Below are 18,648 nucleotides of genomic sequence, written 5' to 3'. Positions count from 1 at the left end.
CTACTATCGGCCTCCTACGGGTTTCTGTTGTTGCTTCTGATCACCTCAGAAATAATTGGTCCGACGGGTTACTTGCTGCTTACTCAGTCAAAACGTCAAGCCCAAAAGAGGAAGACATTCTATGGAAGATGAATACCTAGGTACCTAATGACTTCATAAAATAAGGTAATTACCTTTGCCTCTCAGGTTGTGAGCCGCCTCGCCGCCGCCGGGTACCGTAGCCTTCTAGGGATCAACTTTGGCTACGGAGAACCTGCCCCTTTCAGATTCAGAAGCGCTCGAATTGCATTAGTGCCGGTCCCCGTTGACACTCGACTACAGAAACAGTAATTAGTAACTAAACTGGCAAAGCTTATAGGTAACTTTACACAAGCTCCGATGAATATATTACGCGACACGTCGAGGATAAGTGTATTCCGGGTGCACGTGCGCAGCACTTATTACCGCTTAACACTAGCATCCTCCTGCACACCACGCCCACCTGGCGCCGGTGATAAGAGCTCTAGTCCTATGTGGATTAGCGTCCTCGGCTAGAGAGCAAGGAGCTTTGGAGCGGCAGTTTCGATGTACTAGTAGACTAGTTACAACGCTATCGTTACAAAAAGCACGTCCAGTTAAGTTCCTCGGACCGGTTGACTATTACCTAAGGTAAATCACACATGTTTAGGTATTCATGGTTAGCTTCTTGGCTCTTTTCAACCGCGCCATACAACATACCATTTACATCAATGTACCCGTAGCCACGTTAAAGTTATTATCCATCCAAAGAATACATTTCATACGGTTACTAGGTGGCTCGCTGTATATACCTAACTATAATATACATTGGACGTGCACCGCTAACACCATCGCTTGTCTCTCTTCCCATTTGTTTTGATACGTCCCAATTGCTCAATTAAGAGGTACTTACCTAGTCCTTGTCGTTGCGAATACATCGTTCTCTGAAGCATCACGGACTCACGTCATGTCACTATTACATGCCTCAAAGACAGTTTGATATGATCCATGACCATATCGATACTATAGTAAGCGTCAAGGTCCAAGATATCAAGAAGGACGATCGTTGAGACTTCGTAATTAAGGTAGCCATCATGTTCAACAATTTGGGCTCTTCCGAAGCATTGCAATGTCACTCGGCAGGTGTACGAGGCAATCCGGCGGGACGCCGACGACCCGGCCGTGGACAACTGGTTGTCTTGATACCTGGCCGAGGACTTCCACCTGCGGATGCGGCAGCCGCTCCAGTACACCAACTTCATGGCCATCAACCACCCGAGCCCCGTGCCGCACACGCAGGCCGAGCGCGCCGCCCTGCTGGCCGCGACCGCGTTCCGGTTCAAGAAGTCGGTCGACGACGGCACCGTCGAGTTCCCCTCCATCATGGACACCCCCGTCTGCCGGGACCCGCTGCGCTGGCTCTTCAACACCTACCGCCGCCCCGGTGTCGGCATGGACGAGATGAGGAAGGGCGCCGGCGACTACTGCGTCGTCTTCCGCCGCGGCCGCCTTTTCGTGCCCCTGCAGGAGAAGAAGGAGGAGAGGGGAACTACGCCGGCGTCCCTCGACGCGCTGCGGGCCGCCATGGAGGCCATCCTGGACCATGTCCAAGACGAGGGCACCTGGGCGGGCATCTTGACGAGCAATAATCAAGACTCTTGGGCGAGAGTGAGTAATTATTTCCCCCAGACTCTTGGGCGAGAGTGAGTAATTATTCCCCCCCCCTTTTTTTGGACGGACGCGCTTCTCATCTCCAATTCCCACTCCATCCCTTCCCTTCTTCGCCTACTGATGATGATTGGCTAACGCGCACCGTCTCAGATCCGCAACGAGCTGCTTGCGGCCAGCCCCGCCAACGCCGAGTACTTCCAGACCATCGAGGACGCGGCCTTTGCGGTCCACCTGGACGACAGCAGCCCTGTCGGCTACGCGGAGCTGGCGAAGCAGTGCAAGCTGGGCGACGGCTTCAACCGCTGGCACGACAAGCCGCTCCAGTTCGTCGTCACGGCCAACGGCAACTCGGGCGTCATCGTCGAGCACTCGTACCTCGACGGCACGACGCCTGAGCCACTGTTCGACCGTCTTCGACGACGCCCTCCTCAAGCGGGCCATGGACTTCACCGCCGTCACCAACATCAACCACACCTCGGTCGAGAGCATCACCACCCCTCTCCCCCCCTTCTCTCCCCCCCTTCTCTCCCCCCCTTCTCTCCCCCCCTTCTTTCCCCCCCTTCTCTCCCCCCCTTCTCTCCCCCCCTTCTCTCCCCCCCTTCTCTCCCCCGCTTCTCTCTCTTCTTGCATTGCGTTATTTCCCGCTTCAAATTCTTTTCCTCCGCCCCATTCCCTCCTTGGTACTGACGTTTGGTTCCGTTGCCTATCCAGTTCTCTCATCACCCTGAACTGCCCGGCAGGGGCTGCCGAGAAACTCATCCAAAGCGCGTGAACGAGGCGGCAGCCATTATCCGGAATCTCAGCTTGGCAAGGTAGAGAGGCCACTGAGGTGTGCCTTGACGAAAAGAACGCCGTGTGCAATTGCCTGTCAAGTGCCTAATTAACCAATGGCTTGATCGACGGGGTGAAGCGAGACTCGATTCAGCTTGGTGTCGCCCAAGTACCGTAGCTGCATAACGCCGTATTCAACCGCCAGCGTGCGGGAATGGCGAGTGAAACCGAGACTGACGCCGGTGGACCCCAGCTTTTTTTTAACTCCCTGCCGCAAGCTCGGGACCGTCTAGAACTGCGGCCTGAGACATTTGGAATCATGGATCAGTGATGCAGTACGTTGTCTATAGACGCGTCCATCATATAAGGCTGGATAAGATAAGACCTGTAGATCTGGCAAACGGGCTGGCAAACGGAGGGTTCTTTGTTCCTAATCCTCTACTTATACAGAGCCACAGGGCCAGCAAACGTAGGAAGGAGACATCGCTCTTTTGAACATTTTTAGAACTTACTAACTTTCTTCCATCAATTGGAACCATCTTCTATCAATTAGAGATCAGCAGAGATAGGCGAGCTATAACTATTAAGGATGGACAGTATAGAGGAGGTGACCAGGGTAGTCAAGTGATTGTGTGGGCCAGAGCGCCCTTATAACCTACTATCCAAACCATAGTTCCCTAATGGGAGCCGGTTCTCCGTTTTGGGTTCCGATAGATTGTCTTTATACTGTTTTCCTTTTCAGTTCTTTTCTGTTGTTGTTGTTGTTGTTGTTTCTGTGCTTTAAGTCTTCTGTTTATAACGTCGTTCCTGTTCCCATCAGTCGCTCTTCCGTTAAAAAAAATTAAAAATAAAAATAAACCGTAACACTATTATAGACCACATACTGACGAGCAGAGATGTAGATTCTCAGCACGGATGTCTGGAGTCTCGTTGTGGCATCATTACTCCGTCGCCTCGAGCCCCCTCTTTGTTTCCCCCTATGAACTATTATTAACTATTAGCATGTGATTAAATACATTATTATGTTGGTTAAAGTTACGGGTATGGTGCGGTTGCTGTTGCGCAGGCTTGTAATTCTGAGCACGAGGAGCAGACCTTGCAATGTCATTGCATGGATTAATTATTGGCGTAGCTTTAGTCAGATGGAAGAGGCGCAGGTAGAGGGTGGGGGAAGGAACGAGACCTAAGCAGGTGCACTGTGGGAGGCACTCGGCGCTTCCGGAAAGGTTTGGGCAATCGCCTGCCATGTGAGCAAATGACGGGGCGTTGGAGTCTACAGGCAAACAAAGTTGCGTTACTATTTCCACAAGGTGTGTGCGTTGTGCTTCTTATCTGGCAGAGACGTGAAGGAATCTTACTTGTAGATATACATAATTAAACTCGAGACCAGCAGCGACACGATTGGCCGGTTCGTTTCTCGGGCGATCTCGACCGTTGCTGACCTTGCAGTATTACTCTGTCTGCTAAGAAATAACGAACCACTCATAGAGGCAGGCAGGTGCTCTCGCTTGTTCCTCTTGGCAGGCTGCGGCCATGGCATGTAGCCAAGCAGCCTTATGTATAAGGCTTACCTGAGAAGGTACACACCACGTGCTTACGTGGGTTTCGCTTTCCCGGTTATGTCTCCTTCGCACTCGGATTCCTCCTCCATTTCCTAAGTCGGAACAGACAAAAGAGCTCGATAGGCTAACTACTTTCTCTAGCTCATACCGGACCTTAATATTTTTTTTGTTTGCACCCAGCCAACCTTCTACCACGCGGGCGAGATTGTGTCACATATTCTTAACAACCTTAATTGACTGTGAAACGTGTGACACAGCCGTAGACTCTTCACCGTCGGTCTTCGGAGCGAGTCTATTACCGTTTTAGACGATGGGCGCCAGCGAAAAAGACCAATTTCGCATTGTGATTGTCGGGGGCGGCGTGGCCGGGCTCACGCTGGCCAACGCGCTCGAGGTGCGCCGAGACCAACCACGGAAAACTCGCGTGTTCTCACGTCCCTGTGCACTGACAGTTATCTTATTCTTTAGCAAGCCGGCGTCGACTACGTCCTGCTGGAACGCCGCGGCGAGGTGGCCCCCCAGGTCGGCGCCTCGATTGGCGTGTTCCCCAATGGAGCGCGGGTGAGCGCGGGTCGATTTCGTTTAGTTTCTTTCCTTCCTTTGTGTGCCACCAGGTCATGCTCGGTGCGCTGCGCTGTCTTCCGGCCACGATACTGATTACACGCGCTGCCCTAGATTCTGGACCAGCTCGGAGCATGGAAGGCGATCGAGGAGCTCTCGGTAAGCCTGAATCTTGGCGCGAGACCCCCGGATCCCGGGGTTAAAACCACTCGTGCGCTGCAGCTTTTCTTGGCTTAGCACTTCACACGCGGAGGGCCTAACTTTTTGAAATACTAGGCGCCTCTGAAAACCTATTACAACCGCAACAAGCGAGGAGACCTCATCACTAAACCAGATTATGTCGGCTCTCTCATGCTGAAAGCAAAGTAAGAGTTGTCGACTGTTCTTTCAGTTTCTGCCCCCCTTCAACCCCTTCCCCTTTCCCCTTTTAGTCGTTTCTTATCAGGCCTCTTTGTTTATTTGGTTTTTCCCCTTCTTTTTTCTTGATTTTAAATTCCTTTCGGGCCATGGTTTGAGTCTCAGTCCTGATACCCAGTCGTTAATCCTGAGCTCCAGAACGGGATACACGGTTGCATGGGGCGAGCGACAGAACCTGCTGCGCGTCCTACATGAGAACCTAAAGGACCCAAGCCGAGTCCTCGTCAACAAGACTCTCGTAGACATCAAGCACGAATCCGACGGTGTCACTGCTATCTGCGAGGATGGCTCCTCCTTCTCGGGCCACCTTCTCGTCGGTGCCGATGGTTGTTTTAGCAAGACGCGCAGCAAGATGTGGCAGCTGGCCGAGTCGGACCATCCCGATCTTGTTCAGGCCGACAGAGACTGTAAGTTTTGTGTTCTACCAACAGGCCCCCTTTTCTTTAAAAATTCTTTTGTTATTGTTGTTATGATTGTTGTTGTTCTTTCCGCCTGCTTGCTGCGCAGCTGTTCAACCACTCACCTCCTCCCGTCCCAAGGCCTGATCTCGGAATACAACTGCATGTTCGGCATCTCCTATGGCATCACCAAGCTCCAGCCCGGGGATTTCATCACGTGCTACAACCCCGGCCGCTGTGGGTTGGCCATCGTGGCCGAGGGAGGCAAGGTGTTCTGGTTCGTCCAAGAGCGGCTGCCACGGACGTATCGCCTGCACGAGATTCCGCGGTACACGGACGACGACGCACGAGACTTTATTGCCCGTCACTCGGACCTTATCTTCCTCAAGGGACCGGACGGCCTGACCCTTGCCGACTTCTGGGAGAAGACATCGTCCTTCCGCCTGGTTCCCATCGAGGAGGCCAAGTTCAAGCTCTGGCATTGGGGCCGCATCGTCTGCGTCGGTGACAGCATCCACAAGTCGACCCCCAACCTCGGCGTCGGCGCCAATGCGGCCATCGAAAGTGCCGCCGCTCTCGCCAACGGCATCAAGCGGCTAGCCGACCAGTGGCGCGCCACAGACGGCAGCCTCCCAAATATTCGGGACATCGAGGCCATGCTGGCCGAGTACCACAGAGCACGCGTCGTGCGCGCCGATGCCGGCGTCGATTCCTCGGGCTTCCTGGCCCGGTCGCACAACATGCACGGCTTGGGGCGCCGCCTATTCGTCCGCTTTGTGATGCCCCACACGACCGAGTTCGTCCCCGAGCTGATGGGCAACGCCATGATTGGCGCCGTCAAGCTCGACTATCTCCCGCTCCCCATGGCCTCTCTGACTGGCACCAAGCCCTTCAATCCGTCGCAGGGCGACGGCAAGCAGGAGAGCAAGCTCAAGCGCGCCCTCTTCGCCTCGCCGCTGCTCGCCCTCGCCTTCGTCGCCGCCTGGGTCATGGACCCGAATTCCGCGGGCCCGTGGGCTGCTGCCCTCCGCGACAGCGGCGTCTTTGAGCTGCCCTCGGGAGACTTCGTGCCCATCCTCCGCTCGTTCTACCGCCTGCCCGCCTTTGACGACTTTGTCGCCCTGGTCAACACCTTTTTCTTCCCCTCTGTCTACGGCACTGATCCCGTCTCCCGCCGCCAGGTGCTCTCCTTCCTGACCGACGGAACCGTCCTCCTGACTATCTGGATTTTTGAGTCTGCCCGGCGCGCCAATCTTCTGACGCCCATACAATGGTACGTGTGTGCTTCCTTTCTTTGGAAAAATCGAGAAGTTTCTTTTATTATCAAACAAAAACGAGGGAAAATGAGAAGGATAAAAAAACGGATCAACGTACAAATACAATGGTTGTATGTCAAACTGACAGTTCTCCACACTCTCCCCAAGGCCACATATGTACGCCACCCTAGGTCAGCTGCTGGGCATCGGTGTCGTCTCTCCCGCCTACTGCTTCCTGCACTACGTGCTGTCGCCGATCGAGAAATTTTCGGCCCTCGATCAGCGCCTGACCAACACGCGCACCAGCTTCGCCGCCCTGCCCGTCGTGCTGCTCACCTACCTGCTGCCCTTCTACTCCATGCTGGCTTGGCCCGACCTCCTTACCCGCCAAGTCCTGCTCTACCTCTGGCAGCTCTACCCGCTATGGGCGGCCGCCGCCCTCTTCGCCGGCTCGCGCCTCTTCCTTCGGGACACCATGGCAACCGACAAGCTGTCTCGCCCGCTGAGGGACCTGCCCGTCATGAGGTTGTACGTCGGCGCGGCCGCCGCGCTGTCGGCGGTTGTGTGGTGGCACACCCGGCTCGGGGCGGGCGGGCTCGTTCACGTCTTCGTGCCCGCCGGCCTGCCGCGGAGCGAGCACAACCTGACCCGCTTCACCGCCGAGTTCCTCAAGTGGGACGAGGTCTTCGGTTTCGGCTCGCACCTGCTCTGGCTGGCTTACCTGTTCTGGGACCTCCGCAGCGCCGGCATGCTGAGGGAAGGGTGGCTCCGCGTCGTCGGCCTCGGCCTGCTCAGCCTGGTCCTCTTCGGGCCCGGGGCCACCCTCGGTCTGGGCTGGCTCTTCCGCGAGCATATTCTGGCCACCAGGCGACACAAGAATGCCCTGACTCCCGAGAGCGTCGGAAGGCTGCACGGAAGCGCCTTTTAAACGTGCCTGCGGAGGTGTTCATTGCTGCAGGAAGCCCCCCGGCAGTGAGACTTGAAAATTATCGTGCCTCTGTTTGATCATTAAGGAGGAAGGTATTTATTCGACCTCTGAGTCTGAGGCCGGGTTTCAAACAAAAGTCATCCTTTGTCATGAGGGAGGCCTGCGCTTGCTGTGGTTTCTTCATCCTGTCTTAGGGGCCGGTCTTCGGCTGGAATTGTGGCCTTTGGCTCGGAAGGTGAAGGACAAATTATAAGGAATGAAGCCCATAGATCCTCCGATGCGTTCTTTCCGCTTCCCGTGGTTTGCTTTCAAACTCCTGTCTCTCTGCCTCAACGGAGCTCCCCCTTTGCGAGGTCCTTTCTCCAAGAAAGACAAGCCAACCTTACCTACCTACTCGGTGGCCAGCTTCCTCTCGCTTCCGTCTGCTTCTCCCCAAACCAAATATCAGCCCTCTCCAAGGCAACTTGCGTCCTGCGTGCACTGCTCATGTGTACAAGTAGGAAAGGTGTCGATTGGTGGGCCAACTTCCTCCACGACTCTCGTAGTTCCAGGACAGCAACCTCGGAGCCTGCTACTCCATCCCGTCTAGTGCGGCTCTCCCGCGACAACCAAACATGTTGATACCGGGTTCCCGCCGACCCACTAAAACTGGAAACCACCAGCATTCTGCGACATCGCCAAGCCGTGGGTCTTCCTAGGGGCGCACTCTCGTCGCTCCGTACCCTGTTTGTGCTTCCTGTTGCAGTAACCCTTACCGGGGACAGACGTCGGCCGGATAACCCGAAGGAGGTCGCAAAGCAGCTGAACAAGGGCCAGAGAAATGCAGGACACAAAGAGGAGATGCCGTGGTTCCCTGATGGAGGTTTGACTCGATATTTCCGAACGTTCGAAGCGAGCTGCGGCATGTAATTACTCCCTAGTGTAGGGGGTATGCGTTAATAAGTATAAGTAGGTACCTCTTAACGGCACTCGACCTAGCCATCGAGAGGAGCTCTGGTCGTAGCAGGACATTAACAGCAGCAAATAATTGTTGTAAATTGCTCCAAGTCCTTCTTCCCCCTTCCTCTGTCGGACAGACAAAATCACGATGAAGACGCTCGCCGCCCTCGTGGTCTCGGCCGCCCTCGTGGCCGCGCACGGCTATGTTGACCACGCCACGATCGGTGGCAAGGATTATCAGGTAAAAAAGAAAAAAAAAAACCCAAACGGCAACTCCCGTGGGATGCATGGTCGGCAAGTGGCTAACAAGACGACCCTTATAGTTCTACCAGGTACGCTCGGTACCAGTCATTTGGCTCCCTCTGCCGGCAGTTCCTGACACGCATCTCCCACATTTAGCCGTACCAGGACCCTTACATGGGCGACAACAAGGTAACAATGAACCATAATACTAAACCAGACACCCCCCCTTTCCTCCCCGGGGGCCCAACCTTCTCTGATGCAGCGATCGAACACCCGCTAAACAAGGGGGTGTGAGGGGGGTCTCAGCCCGATAGGGTTTCCCGCTCCATCCCGGGCAACGGCCCCGTGGAGGACGTCAACTCCATCGACCTCCAGTGCCACGCCGGTGCCGAACCGGCCAAGCTCCACGCCCCCGCCGCCGCCGGCTCGACCGTGACGCTCTACTGGACCCTCTGGCCCGACTCCCACGTCGGCCCCGTCATCACCTACATGGCTCGCTGCCCCGACACCGGCTGCCAGGACTGGTCCCCGGGAACTAAGTAAGGCATTTCCGAAAATAATTCAACCCCGTTTCCTTGGGGTGGGAATGAAATGAAGGAGGGGAAGGGGGGGGGAGTCATTGGTGCTAAGGTGCTAACTCTCTTGTTCCCCCTGATAATAGGCCCGTTTGGTTCAAGATCAAGGAAGGCGGCCGTGAGGGCACCTCCAATGTCTGGGCTGCTGTGAGTCACCCGATTCTGTTTCTGCATTTCAATCCCTCGAGAGGAGAAGGAAAAAAAAAAAACGAAACAAACAGGAACAAGGGGAAACAATGACACTGACCTGTCTCCTCTGAAAGACCCCGCTCATGACGGCCCCCTCCGCCTACACCTACACGATCCCGTCCTGCCTCAAGAGCGGCTACTACCTCGTCCGCCACGAGATCATCGCCCTGCACTCGGCCTGGCAGTACCCCGGCGCCCAGTTCTACCCGGGCTGCCACCAGCTCCAGGTCACCGGCGGCGGCTCCACCGTGCCCTCTACCAACCTGGTCTCCTTCCCCGGCGCCTACAAGGGGAGCGACCCCGGCATCACCTACGACGCTTACAAGGGTGAGCGCTTCTTTTTACTTTCTTTCTTTTTTTTTTCTTTCTTAATTCTCTGTTTTGGAACAGGGCGACTGACGACTGACGCGGAGTTGCAGCGCAACCTTACACCATCCCTGGCCCGGCCGTGTTTACCTGCTGAGCAGCAACCCGTGTCCTCGGCGGAGAAAGTGGGAGTTGTTGATTTGGGAGGAGTGCCAGGGCCAGGGCCAGGGCCAGAGGCCAAGTATAGGGGGGTGTGGGGTTTTTTGAAGGGTGCTTTCGCTTCTTGTTCATACTTTGCCAGTTTGAAACTGTGCGCATTGTTTCTCGAGGCCAAACTGCCAGGCTGCGAATCACCACCGCCAGACCACTACGCGCACGCACACAAACACGCAGGATAACAGTTGACGAACTTGTTGATGTCCCATGATGTCTCTAACGGCATGATATGTGTTTGACCTGCTGGCCGCTCTCGGAACTGATGCTCTCTCACCAGGCTGGCCAACGATGTTCCAACCTAGGTACCTTAATCCCCCCCCCCCCCCCCCCCCCAGCCACAGACCCGGCTAGGTAAGGTAGTTCATCCCTTGCTCTAGACCAGGAGTCAGAGCAGACTGGATCAGGGGTTCTGTCTGTCCCAGCATAAATCGGGCCGAAGGAAGGGTAGGCAAGGGACAGCCGAGGCTGCTACTGGCAGGACGGTCGTGCCATGCGTCTTCAAGCTCTTGCTAGGCGGTCTGTGAAAGGGGCTGACGAAGAACAAGAAAAGTCGAATCTGAGCTAGAGCACTGAACAACTTCTCCTCAGAAGCCATGGGATTGTATCGATCAGCACAGCGACTTCGCCTCATTGAAACGCATTTCATATTACTCTATCCCTCAAACATGAGAATGGCCCCCTTTTTTTTTTTATTAGACCGAGTCTGTTTTCAATCGGTGGAGGTGTCGTGAGATTCTCCAGCCAACCGAAACGTATTTATACAGAGCGACGCTTACTAAGGTAGGGAGGGATTCAAGATTCCTTGATCGCAAGCTTCTCCTTCATCTCCTTCTTGATCCTCGTTATCGTGCCGGAGCCGCCATAGACCAGCCCCGTGTAGACCATAGCGACGCTGGCGCCGGCATTGAGGACCTTGAGAGCCTGCTCGCCGGTCGTGATGCCGCCGGTCGCAAAGATGACCTTCTGCGGAGGGAAGGCGTCATCGACCCCCGGGGTCCCGAGCGAGTAGCGGTCGAGCATCTTGCGGTACCTGCCGACCAGGCTGAGGGTGCGCTCGAACATGGCCGGCCCCGAGAAGCCGCCTTCCTCCAGCAGCGCCTTCTGCTCCTTGGCGGTCAGCCGCACGCCCTCCTTGACCAGCCCCGTCCGCCGCTTGGTCGTGTTGCCCACAATCACCCCGTCGACCCCGCTCGTCCACACCGCCCGCACGACGCCCTCCATCTGGGTGTCGTCGTCCTCGTCCGGCGACACCTTGACCATCACCCTGGGCTTGACCTTCCTCGGCGTCTTCTTGGCCTCGTCCACCACGGCGCCCAGCAGCCGCGCCAGCGGCTCGGCCGCCTGCAGGTCCCGGAGGCCGGGGGTGTTGGGGCTGCTGACGTTGACGACGAGCACGTCGGCGTAGGGGGCCAGCCTCTGGACGCAGTAGACGTGGTCGCGGATGACGGCGTCCAGGTCCCTCTCGTCCGTCTTCTTGTTCTTGGCGATCTGCACGCACAGCAGCCGGCCGGGCCGCAGGCTGCCCACGGGCACGTCCTCGCCCAGCGCGCCGTCCAGGACCTCCTGCTCGGTCAGGCCGCCGCCGCCGCCGCCGCCGCTTAGCGTGCGCGCGAGAGTGCGCAGGCGCTCGCGCAGGCGGGCTGCCATGGCGTCGGCGCCGCGCGAGTTGAGCCCGTACCGGTTGACCAGCCCGTCGACGGCGGGGATGCGGAAGACGCGCGGGCGCGGGTTGCCCTCCTGCGGCAGCGGCGTGCACCCGCCGACCTCGACCACGCCGGCGCCCAGCGCGAAGAGCGGGTCCGGGATCTCGGCGTCCTTGTCGAGCCCGGCCGAGATGCCGATCGGGTTGGCCAGGGTCGTGCCGAAGACGGTCACCGCGAGCGGGTTACCGCCGCCGGCGCCGGCGCCGTCGGTACCGTCCTCGAGGGCCGAAGGCCGCTCGCGCGGGTGCAGGCCGAGCGAGTAGAGGGTCTTGAGGGCGGCGGTGCCGGCGTGGTGGGCGTCTTCGGCGTCGGGGAAGATGACGCGCAGCAGACGGGGCACGAGCCATTGGTGGATCGAGGCGCGGGTGTCGGTTGCGTAGTAGTAGGCGACGCCGCCCACGGTGGCTAGGAGGCCGGCGACGAGGACGTTGCGCGCCGTGGAGGGGGCGCGGCTGGCCGAAGAAGAAGAAGAGGTCGAGGCGGGGCGTCGTGGGACATGGTTGTTGTTGTTGAATCGTAATTGCGATCCAGAACGGGAAAACGGTCGGAGAGCGGCAGCAAGAGAGCGCCGGGCTCCAAGGTAAGGGCCCGCCATCTTGGGGGATGAGAGCCGGGCGAGGCCAGCGCTCAGTGGCTCGAATAACGAGTGACGGCCGCGATCGGCTGATGTTTGGTGGTGGAAGAGGCTCGGGAAATGGAAAGTTTGAAACCCGGCTCGAATTGGCGCAGCGGGCTTGGCTCGCTCGCTGCGGGTACCCGGTAATAGCATGTGGCCAGTGCTAATTGATCGCTGTATAGTAGGGACACCCTGCCACTGTGGGTCTCGCCCCCGATCAAACAGACAAAACCCCCACAATCACCTGAACCCCCAAGAATCGTCCACCCCATGACTATGACCAGGATAGAGAAGTCAATGTTGTTTCTATCCCCCCCAAAAACGCCGATCTATGCAGACTTCTATCGCAGTGTATCAGGCGTACCAGGTCTATCGCCAATCGTTTCATCGGTAACCGAATCACGAGCAACCAACTCTATGCAGCCACCTTCGCCATCTCGGGCTCTTCGAGCGCTTCCCCGCGCGCGGCGATGCTCCCTTCCGCCAGACGGTTGAGGTAGCTCAGATATGTCTGCCACCCCACTGCAATCACCCCTCCAAACACGGGACGATACTCGAGCGGGAGAAATGCGAAGCTAAATGCGGTGACGGCGGGCCATAGCTTGCACGAGTTGAGGCAACTCACGGGAACCGTCTTGGTGATGCGCTCCCAAGTCTCGGCCAGTGTTGCGCCCGACAGTAGCGCCTGCATCCCGAAGAAATATGTGTTAAATACGGGCGTGAAGCAGACTTGGTTGACGACCACTTTGGTGGCCAACGACAGGAGACGCGACCGATAGTTGAAGCTTTCGGAGAGCCAGACGAACCTGCAACCAACCCTCCCGGTCAGCCCTGCCGAGCACCCGCTGCCGACTACGCCTGAAAAGAAAACATGCTGCAGTACATACCAGTGGTAGCTCGGAATCGACGAGATTGAGCCGATCAACAGCGCTCGCAGGGTCCTCGTTGGGTCATAGTCCCTCCCGCCCATGCTCTGCGCCGAGACTGCACTCGGTCAGCATTTCTCGGCCACGTTCGGCGGACGCGACCGTGGCAACCATAGTCGCCGCCGGACTGGGCCGGGCTGGGTCGGGGTCTCACGCACTGTCGGAGCATAGGTAGATGAACAACGAGGTGCACACCTGCGTCACGTACGGCCTCTTGCGCTGGGCGCGGGCGTACGCTTGCGCTGCCCTCGTCAGGGGGCCCAGTCTCTGCCAGAAGTTGAGCGTGGGAACGTTATTCGGCGTCGGGATCTGTTCCTGTGGTCTCTCGACCCTGCTCGTCCTGGCCGAGTCCTTGTTGGTCGAGTGCAGCCGCCTCTGTCGCAGCTTTCGGAGGCCTTCAATCTGGCGCCGGAGTGCCGTTCGGCACGTGAAGCATACCGCCATCTTGTGGTCGCCGATGTTGCACCGGTGGTTACCGAGGCTGCCGGGGTGCCGGGATCCGATCTCGAGTCTGATGTTGAGGGGTTCGTTTTGCTTTGTGTGGTGCGGTAGGTGTAGAATTGTGGAGGATGTGCGAAGTTGGAGGTGACGATGGCTCGGCAGTGCCAGCGGGTTGGGTTTCAGGGCGGAACCAACCGAGCGGAATAGCGCGGCAATTTCAGGCACGCTTAGTTATCAGCCGCCGATCCCGCCGCTGCAGGGCTGACAACCCACCTACTCGATACAGCGGATCTGATTAATAGTACTGCGTAATCTCGCGTTCCAGAGCCGAGACTGACTCGGACACCTTAATAAAAGGAGCCCTGAACCTGGTTTCCTACTAACACACTCCGTACCAGATTCTATTTTCGGCAGTTCCGCCTGCAACGTGTTCGTCAACGTTGTCATGTCAGAGAAGCGCCTACCGACGGGCTAATTAAGTTTGATGCATCACAACAGACATGTCTTGCCTCCGCTGCAAGGCGAGTAATACGCGAAATCAAAGATCGGTACGGAGTAGACCGGTAGTCAGCGTCTCGGAGGCTCATCGTTATGACGGCAACGGAAATAAGCTGACGATTTCCGTCTTTGATTTGCTTCGTTCTAGATTGCAACTCAAAACTCCAAAGGGCGCATCTCCCGACGCCTCGACCAAATGGGTATCGCTGATTACTAGCCCCGCAGCTCTGTCCCACCGTGTCCATTTCAGCATTCCCGCCCATGATTATTTCAAGTGTTTGAAGAGCCGGAGGACTCAACAGCCTTGGCGGCGATTTCGTTCGGCGCAACATTCTCCGATTCTCCAACCGAAGACGCCTCACTTTCCTCTTTCCGCAAGTCTACAGGGCGCTCAGGCACCAAAAACACCACGAGCGATGTGGCAGGGATTGTGAACCCGAACATGGCAAAAGCGATGATGAGGTTGACCATGGGCGACACAGAAGATGCGCCGATGCCAAATGCGATGCTGGACCCGACAGACTCGAAGGTTCGGACAAGACCGACCGCCAGCGTCAAGGTCTCGATGTCGTCGAAGAAGGCGCCAACGATCCAGTAAACAAACATATAATGCGACTCATTCAAGAACCTGACAGAAATGAGCATGATATCTCCACACCCAAAGACGCCAGAAACAGCAGGGGCACGTACCGTAGGATGACCATGGATGCAAATCCCCGGCCGAAGCCCGGATTCTCCCAGTCCAACGTGACCCTGGGATTGGAGTCACCGTAGAGCTTCTCGTTGGACACCTGCCAGCCAAAGGTACCCAACATGCCGAGGACGAAGAAAAACCAGCAGATTTTAGCCAGGGTCGGGCGGCTAAAGCGCTTGAGGTCGTAGAACCAGCCCCAGAAGATGTTGGCAAACGTCGCAGAAACGCCGGACACCAGGGAACCGAGGGTGCGAGCTCGGACAGAAAAGCTGATAAAAGTAATTATCGAACGTCAGAGACTCCGGGTCCGACACGATCACAGCGCAACTCCAGGGGGAACGTACTACTTGGTCATATAGATGCCGAGGTATGTGCTGTTCCATTGGAACCCGATGAGGATGGGCACAAGCAGGAACATCTGTTTCCGCTTCAACAAGTTCCACGTCTTGCGCACCTCCTCCTTGATGGTCGTGTTCTTGGCCACGACCCGGCCGCGCGTCCCATCGCTGTGTATCACCTTCTCGGGCGGGGATGCCAGCAGGGCGAGCGGCAGTCCCAGACACTGCAGCGCAATCAAGACGAGGTATGTCGTGTACCCTACCTTTCCGCGGCTGCTGGAGCGGACATTCATGGACAGCTGGATGGACGCGCCGATGAGCTGGCCGAGCTCCCGGAGACCGAGCCAGATGCCGGCTATTCATCAGGCGGACGGACGTTAGCTGATTTATTCCTCCATTTTTTTCCTCTTTTTTTTTTTTTTTGGCGGTGCCGGCGCAAACGCGTTGTGCTAGACGAAATATGCTTACCAAACTTGCCACGATCCTTGACCTTGCCATACCCGAGGGCAATGGCACCCTCGGACGCCCACAAAGCCGAGGCGGCAATCCCGCATGTCACGCCGCCGAAGAGGACGAACCACTCGGTGCCATACCGGTTGTTGACGTACAAGGATGCCGAGTATGGGGCGTAGCCCAGGGTGCCAATGATCAAGACCTTCTTGACGCCTATCCTGTTGGCGACAACGCTGAAAATGGTGCAGCCAAAGACCATCAAGCTGCGTTCCCAGTCAGATCTAAATAACTAATATTATATCGGCATCTGGGGCTCTCGGGTCGGGCAGCAACTCACCCGAACGTCAGCGCGTTTGACCCGTTCACCAGGTACGGTTCTTGCTGGCCGCCCGCGCCCGTGTTGTTGAGTGCATTCCAGATGCCCGGCTGGGTGAAGGAGATCAAGCCGACAATGATGACATTGAACAGCGGGCTGCGGTACCACCGCGTGAGCTTCGAGACGGGCTTTGTCTGCTCCTCTGGCGCTGTGGCGGCCTCGAGGGCATTGGCCTCATCATCGACCCTCTTTTCGTCGGTAGAGGACATCTTGTCGCCAGACACGGAGAGGAGGTCAAGTTACGGGAGCGCGCCTTGACGAATCCTCCCAGGACGGCGCATCCCTTATGTTTGTGTGCATCGTCACATCGTCTTTCTCCGTGGCCCCCGTCGCACCGGACGGTTTGGGCTACCGGCCGGTATCAACCCCCCACGGCCTCGGTGTGGCGACCCACCGACTCGGACCCGTTATCAAGAGAACGCAATGGCCCGATGTGGGGCTGTCCCCGGATCCGATTGGCATAGCGACAGATGTCGTGATGCGCTATGCAGATGGTGAGATCTTAAAGCCTGCTGACCCTCGACGAACCTGCCCTCCCGATCGAAAAGCCTAGAGGGGGTCCGATCAGCTTTAAGTGGCCATTCGTTTCGGCCGGCTCCAGTAACCCGGGCGCATGCCCAAGTTGAGCAAAAGTGCCCAGCCACCATCAATGATCCATTTTTAGGAGAAAATGGCGACTGTGTGCCATGGCAGGGATAAGTTCGCAACATCAACGGTAGTTAAGGTATAGCGCAGCATCGCGGACCCGGTAACGCGAAAGAGCTCACGCACCTAATTAAGTAAGCTGACACAGTACGAAGTCCCGGGGAGCTGGTAGCGAGCTCATGGGTTGGGACGGTAAGGATCAAGGGCGAGGAAAGAGAGAATAATACTTAATGAAGAACATGAATACCCGGCGGCTCTGATAAGCCCGTGTCAGTTAACCAGGGCGAGCAGCATTAATTAATTATACCGGGTAGCGAATTGGAGTTGGAGAAGCGGCAACGAAAATCTAGACATCTCAAGACTTAATCACTTGGCCCTGGGCTCTATAGAGGATAGCTCGTTATCGACCATCAGTAGACATCTACGGAAGAATGGGGGAGCGCGGTCTGGACAAGTCCGCCGTCCACATTTCCCTTCTTCTATTCGAGGGGGGTCGGGCCGAGTCCTTCAATGACACAAAGGATGAGATTGTTGGCCAAGGATGCGCATTTTGTCGGCCAGGCCCGTCCATTGAGTCGAATCGAGCCGACCACTGGCTCTTCCGTACGATGTATCGATCGTAGTGAGACGCCGAGGTTAGATCACGAAACCGCTTCGGCGACTGGCAGGGATACTGCGCGGGAGGCTCCCAGGTCCCCATCTTTGGCGGTTACGGCCTCGGGGAAACCCAAGTTATGTTGGATGAATTGCGGCTTTCACCTGCCACCCTCAGCAAATTCAACCTAGCAAGGGACATCTGTGGATGGATGGATGCGGAAATCAACGATCTTCGTATGACTGCTATGGAGTTCGATGATGGAGGAGGAAGAAGGAAGAGGCTGACCAGGGCCACCCTGCAGGGAAGATGTGGGTGGCTGCAACCCTGGTGGGGCCGGGAACCCTAGTGGGGCCCGGTCCACCACAACATCTGATACTCCAGCAAGGGAGAACCCCTCTCTCGCCGACATGCCGAAAGAGCTGCCGTCTCTCGCTTGGCGCTTTCTCAACAAACACGGAGCTTAGCTCCTTGTCTTGAGAGGGGCACACGCGCGGAGCGAAAGCCCAGACTCTGGCTGACCGTCAACGCCGAGACAAAGTTATTTTGACTGGGAAAATAATTACAGCCTGCTGTAAAACCAGGATACGCGAGTTTGGCACGCCGGACAGCGGAAGTCACTTTTGAAAAAAAAAAATCCAACCCAAAGCTCCCCAGTCGCCCGTTCACAGATCCGAGCATGCTTCAGGGTGCTCTGGTTTATTAATTAGACGGCACATTCTTCCCGAGGTAATCAAGACTATCGGCGCATCAGAGACACCGTCGTCATTGTTGTGGCCCGGCAGCTTCCCGGCTCGAGGTTCCCCAGCAAGGCGAGCAGCTCAAGCTCCTCCGCAGCGCGGACGATGAACCGGCCCGGCTTGCACCACTTCCACTGGCGTGCGAATCTCGCCGTTGAGGTCAGCCACGGGGACTATGCTCTCCTCCGACGGGAGCGCGTCCGTGGCGGGGTCCAGGCCGCGGATCACCCGGCCGAGATCGACGGAGAAGCCGGCCTTGCTTGGGTCGTCCGACGTTGCCGCCAACTGGAGATGATACTGCCTCCCGTTCCCGCTCTCGGTCGGTAATTACCTCTTCGAATGTGATAGGCTCTTGCTGCCGTGAGAGGCTTATTAATTGGAGAAAGGGAAGAAGACCCTGCCGGGCTGCCATATTCCCGCGCGTCTTCATGCGGTGACGGCGGCAACGTGGGAGAGACTACAAACAGCACCGGCTGCTGTTGGCTCGGTTCTCATTAGCCGTACAATCTGACCGGGATGGTAATTAGCGCAGGAGGAGGCGAGACGCGGCCGGTCCGGACCCGCGCCAGGAGCGACTCGCGGCCCTCCTCCATC

The 18,648-nt window shown here is 57.0% G+C and overlaps 5 protein-coding genes across 5 annotated transcripts; 3 read left to right on the top strand and 2 right to left on the bottom strand.

The window, feature by feature from the left end:
- Nucleotides 1-977: 977 nt before the first annotated feature.
- Nucleotides 978-2,440, top strand: MYCTH_2112801 (uncharacterized protein; the record flags this gene model as incomplete). Its single annotated transcript, XM_003665974.1, has 4 exons — nt 978-1,025; nt 1,213-1,665; nt 1,819-2,077; nt 2,409-2,440. The coding sequence occupies 4 exons, from the start codon at nt 978-980 to the stop codon at nt 2,438-2,440; spliced, it is 792 nt and encodes a 263-aa protein (XP_003666022.1).
- A 3,079-nt stretch (nt 2,441-5,519) lies between these two features.
- On the top strand, nt 5,520-7,959 carry MYCTH_2310362 (uncharacterized protein). The gene is made up of 2 exons (XM_003665973.1): nt 5,520-6,650; nt 6,802-7,959. Exons 1-2 carry the CDS (start codon nt 5,542-5,544, stop codon nt 7,559-7,561), a joined length of 1,869 nt encoding a protein of 622 aa, XP_003666021.1. The 5' UTR covers nt 5,520-5,541; the 3' UTR covers nt 7,562-7,959.
- Nucleotides 7,960-8,648: 689 nt separating this feature from the next.
- Nucleotides 8,649-9,970, top strand: MYCTH_2112799 (glycoside hydrolase family 61 protein; the record flags this gene model as incomplete). Its single annotated transcript, XM_003666454.1, has 7 exons — nt 8,649-8,741; nt 8,824-8,832; nt 8,900-8,932; nt 9,050-9,282; nt 9,405-9,465; nt 9,582-9,834; nt 9,927-9,970. The coding sequence occupies 7 exons, from the start codon at nt 8,649-8,651 to the stop codon at nt 9,968-9,970; spliced, it is 726 nt and encodes a 241-aa protein (XP_003666502.1).
- Nucleotides 9,971-10,650: 680 nt separating this feature from the next.
- Nucleotides 10,651-13,805, bottom strand: MYCTH_2140530 (uncharacterized protein). Its single transcript, XM_003665972.1, has 4 exons — nt 13,433-13,805; nt 13,236-13,332; nt 12,776-13,154; nt 10,651-12,366 (listed from the first exon to the last, which is right to left on the bottom strand). The coding sequence occupies exons 1-4, from the start codon at nt 13,716-13,718 to the stop codon at nt 10,822-10,824; spliced, it is 2,307 nt and encodes a 768-aa protein (XP_003666020.1). The 5' UTR covers nt 13,719-13,805; the 3' UTR covers nt 10,651-10,821.
- A 678-nt stretch (nt 13,806-14,483) lies between these two features.
- Nucleotides 14,484-16,283, bottom strand: MYCTH_2120748 (uncharacterized protein; the record flags this gene model as incomplete). Its single annotated transcript, XM_003665971.1, has 5 exons — nt 14,484-14,841; nt 14,904-15,176; nt 15,252-15,600; nt 15,714-15,916; nt 16,036-16,283. The coding sequence occupies 5 exons, from the start codon at nt 16,281-16,283 to the stop codon at nt 14,484-14,486; spliced, it is 1,431 nt and encodes a 476-aa protein (XP_003666019.1).
- Between the last annotated feature and the right edge of the window lie 2,365 nt (nt 16,284-18,648).

The sequence above is a fragment of the Thermothelomyces thermophilus genome, chromosome 6 (genome assembly GCF_000226095.1).
Source record: "Thermothelomyces thermophilus ATCC 42464 chromosome 6, complete sequence".
In the NCBI taxonomy this organism is placed as follows: domain Eukaryota; kingdom Fungi; phylum Ascomycota; class Sordariomycetes; order Sordariales; family Chaetomiaceae; genus Thermothelomyces; species Thermothelomyces thermophilus.
This window is presented reverse-complemented; position numbering and strand designations above follow the sequence as displayed.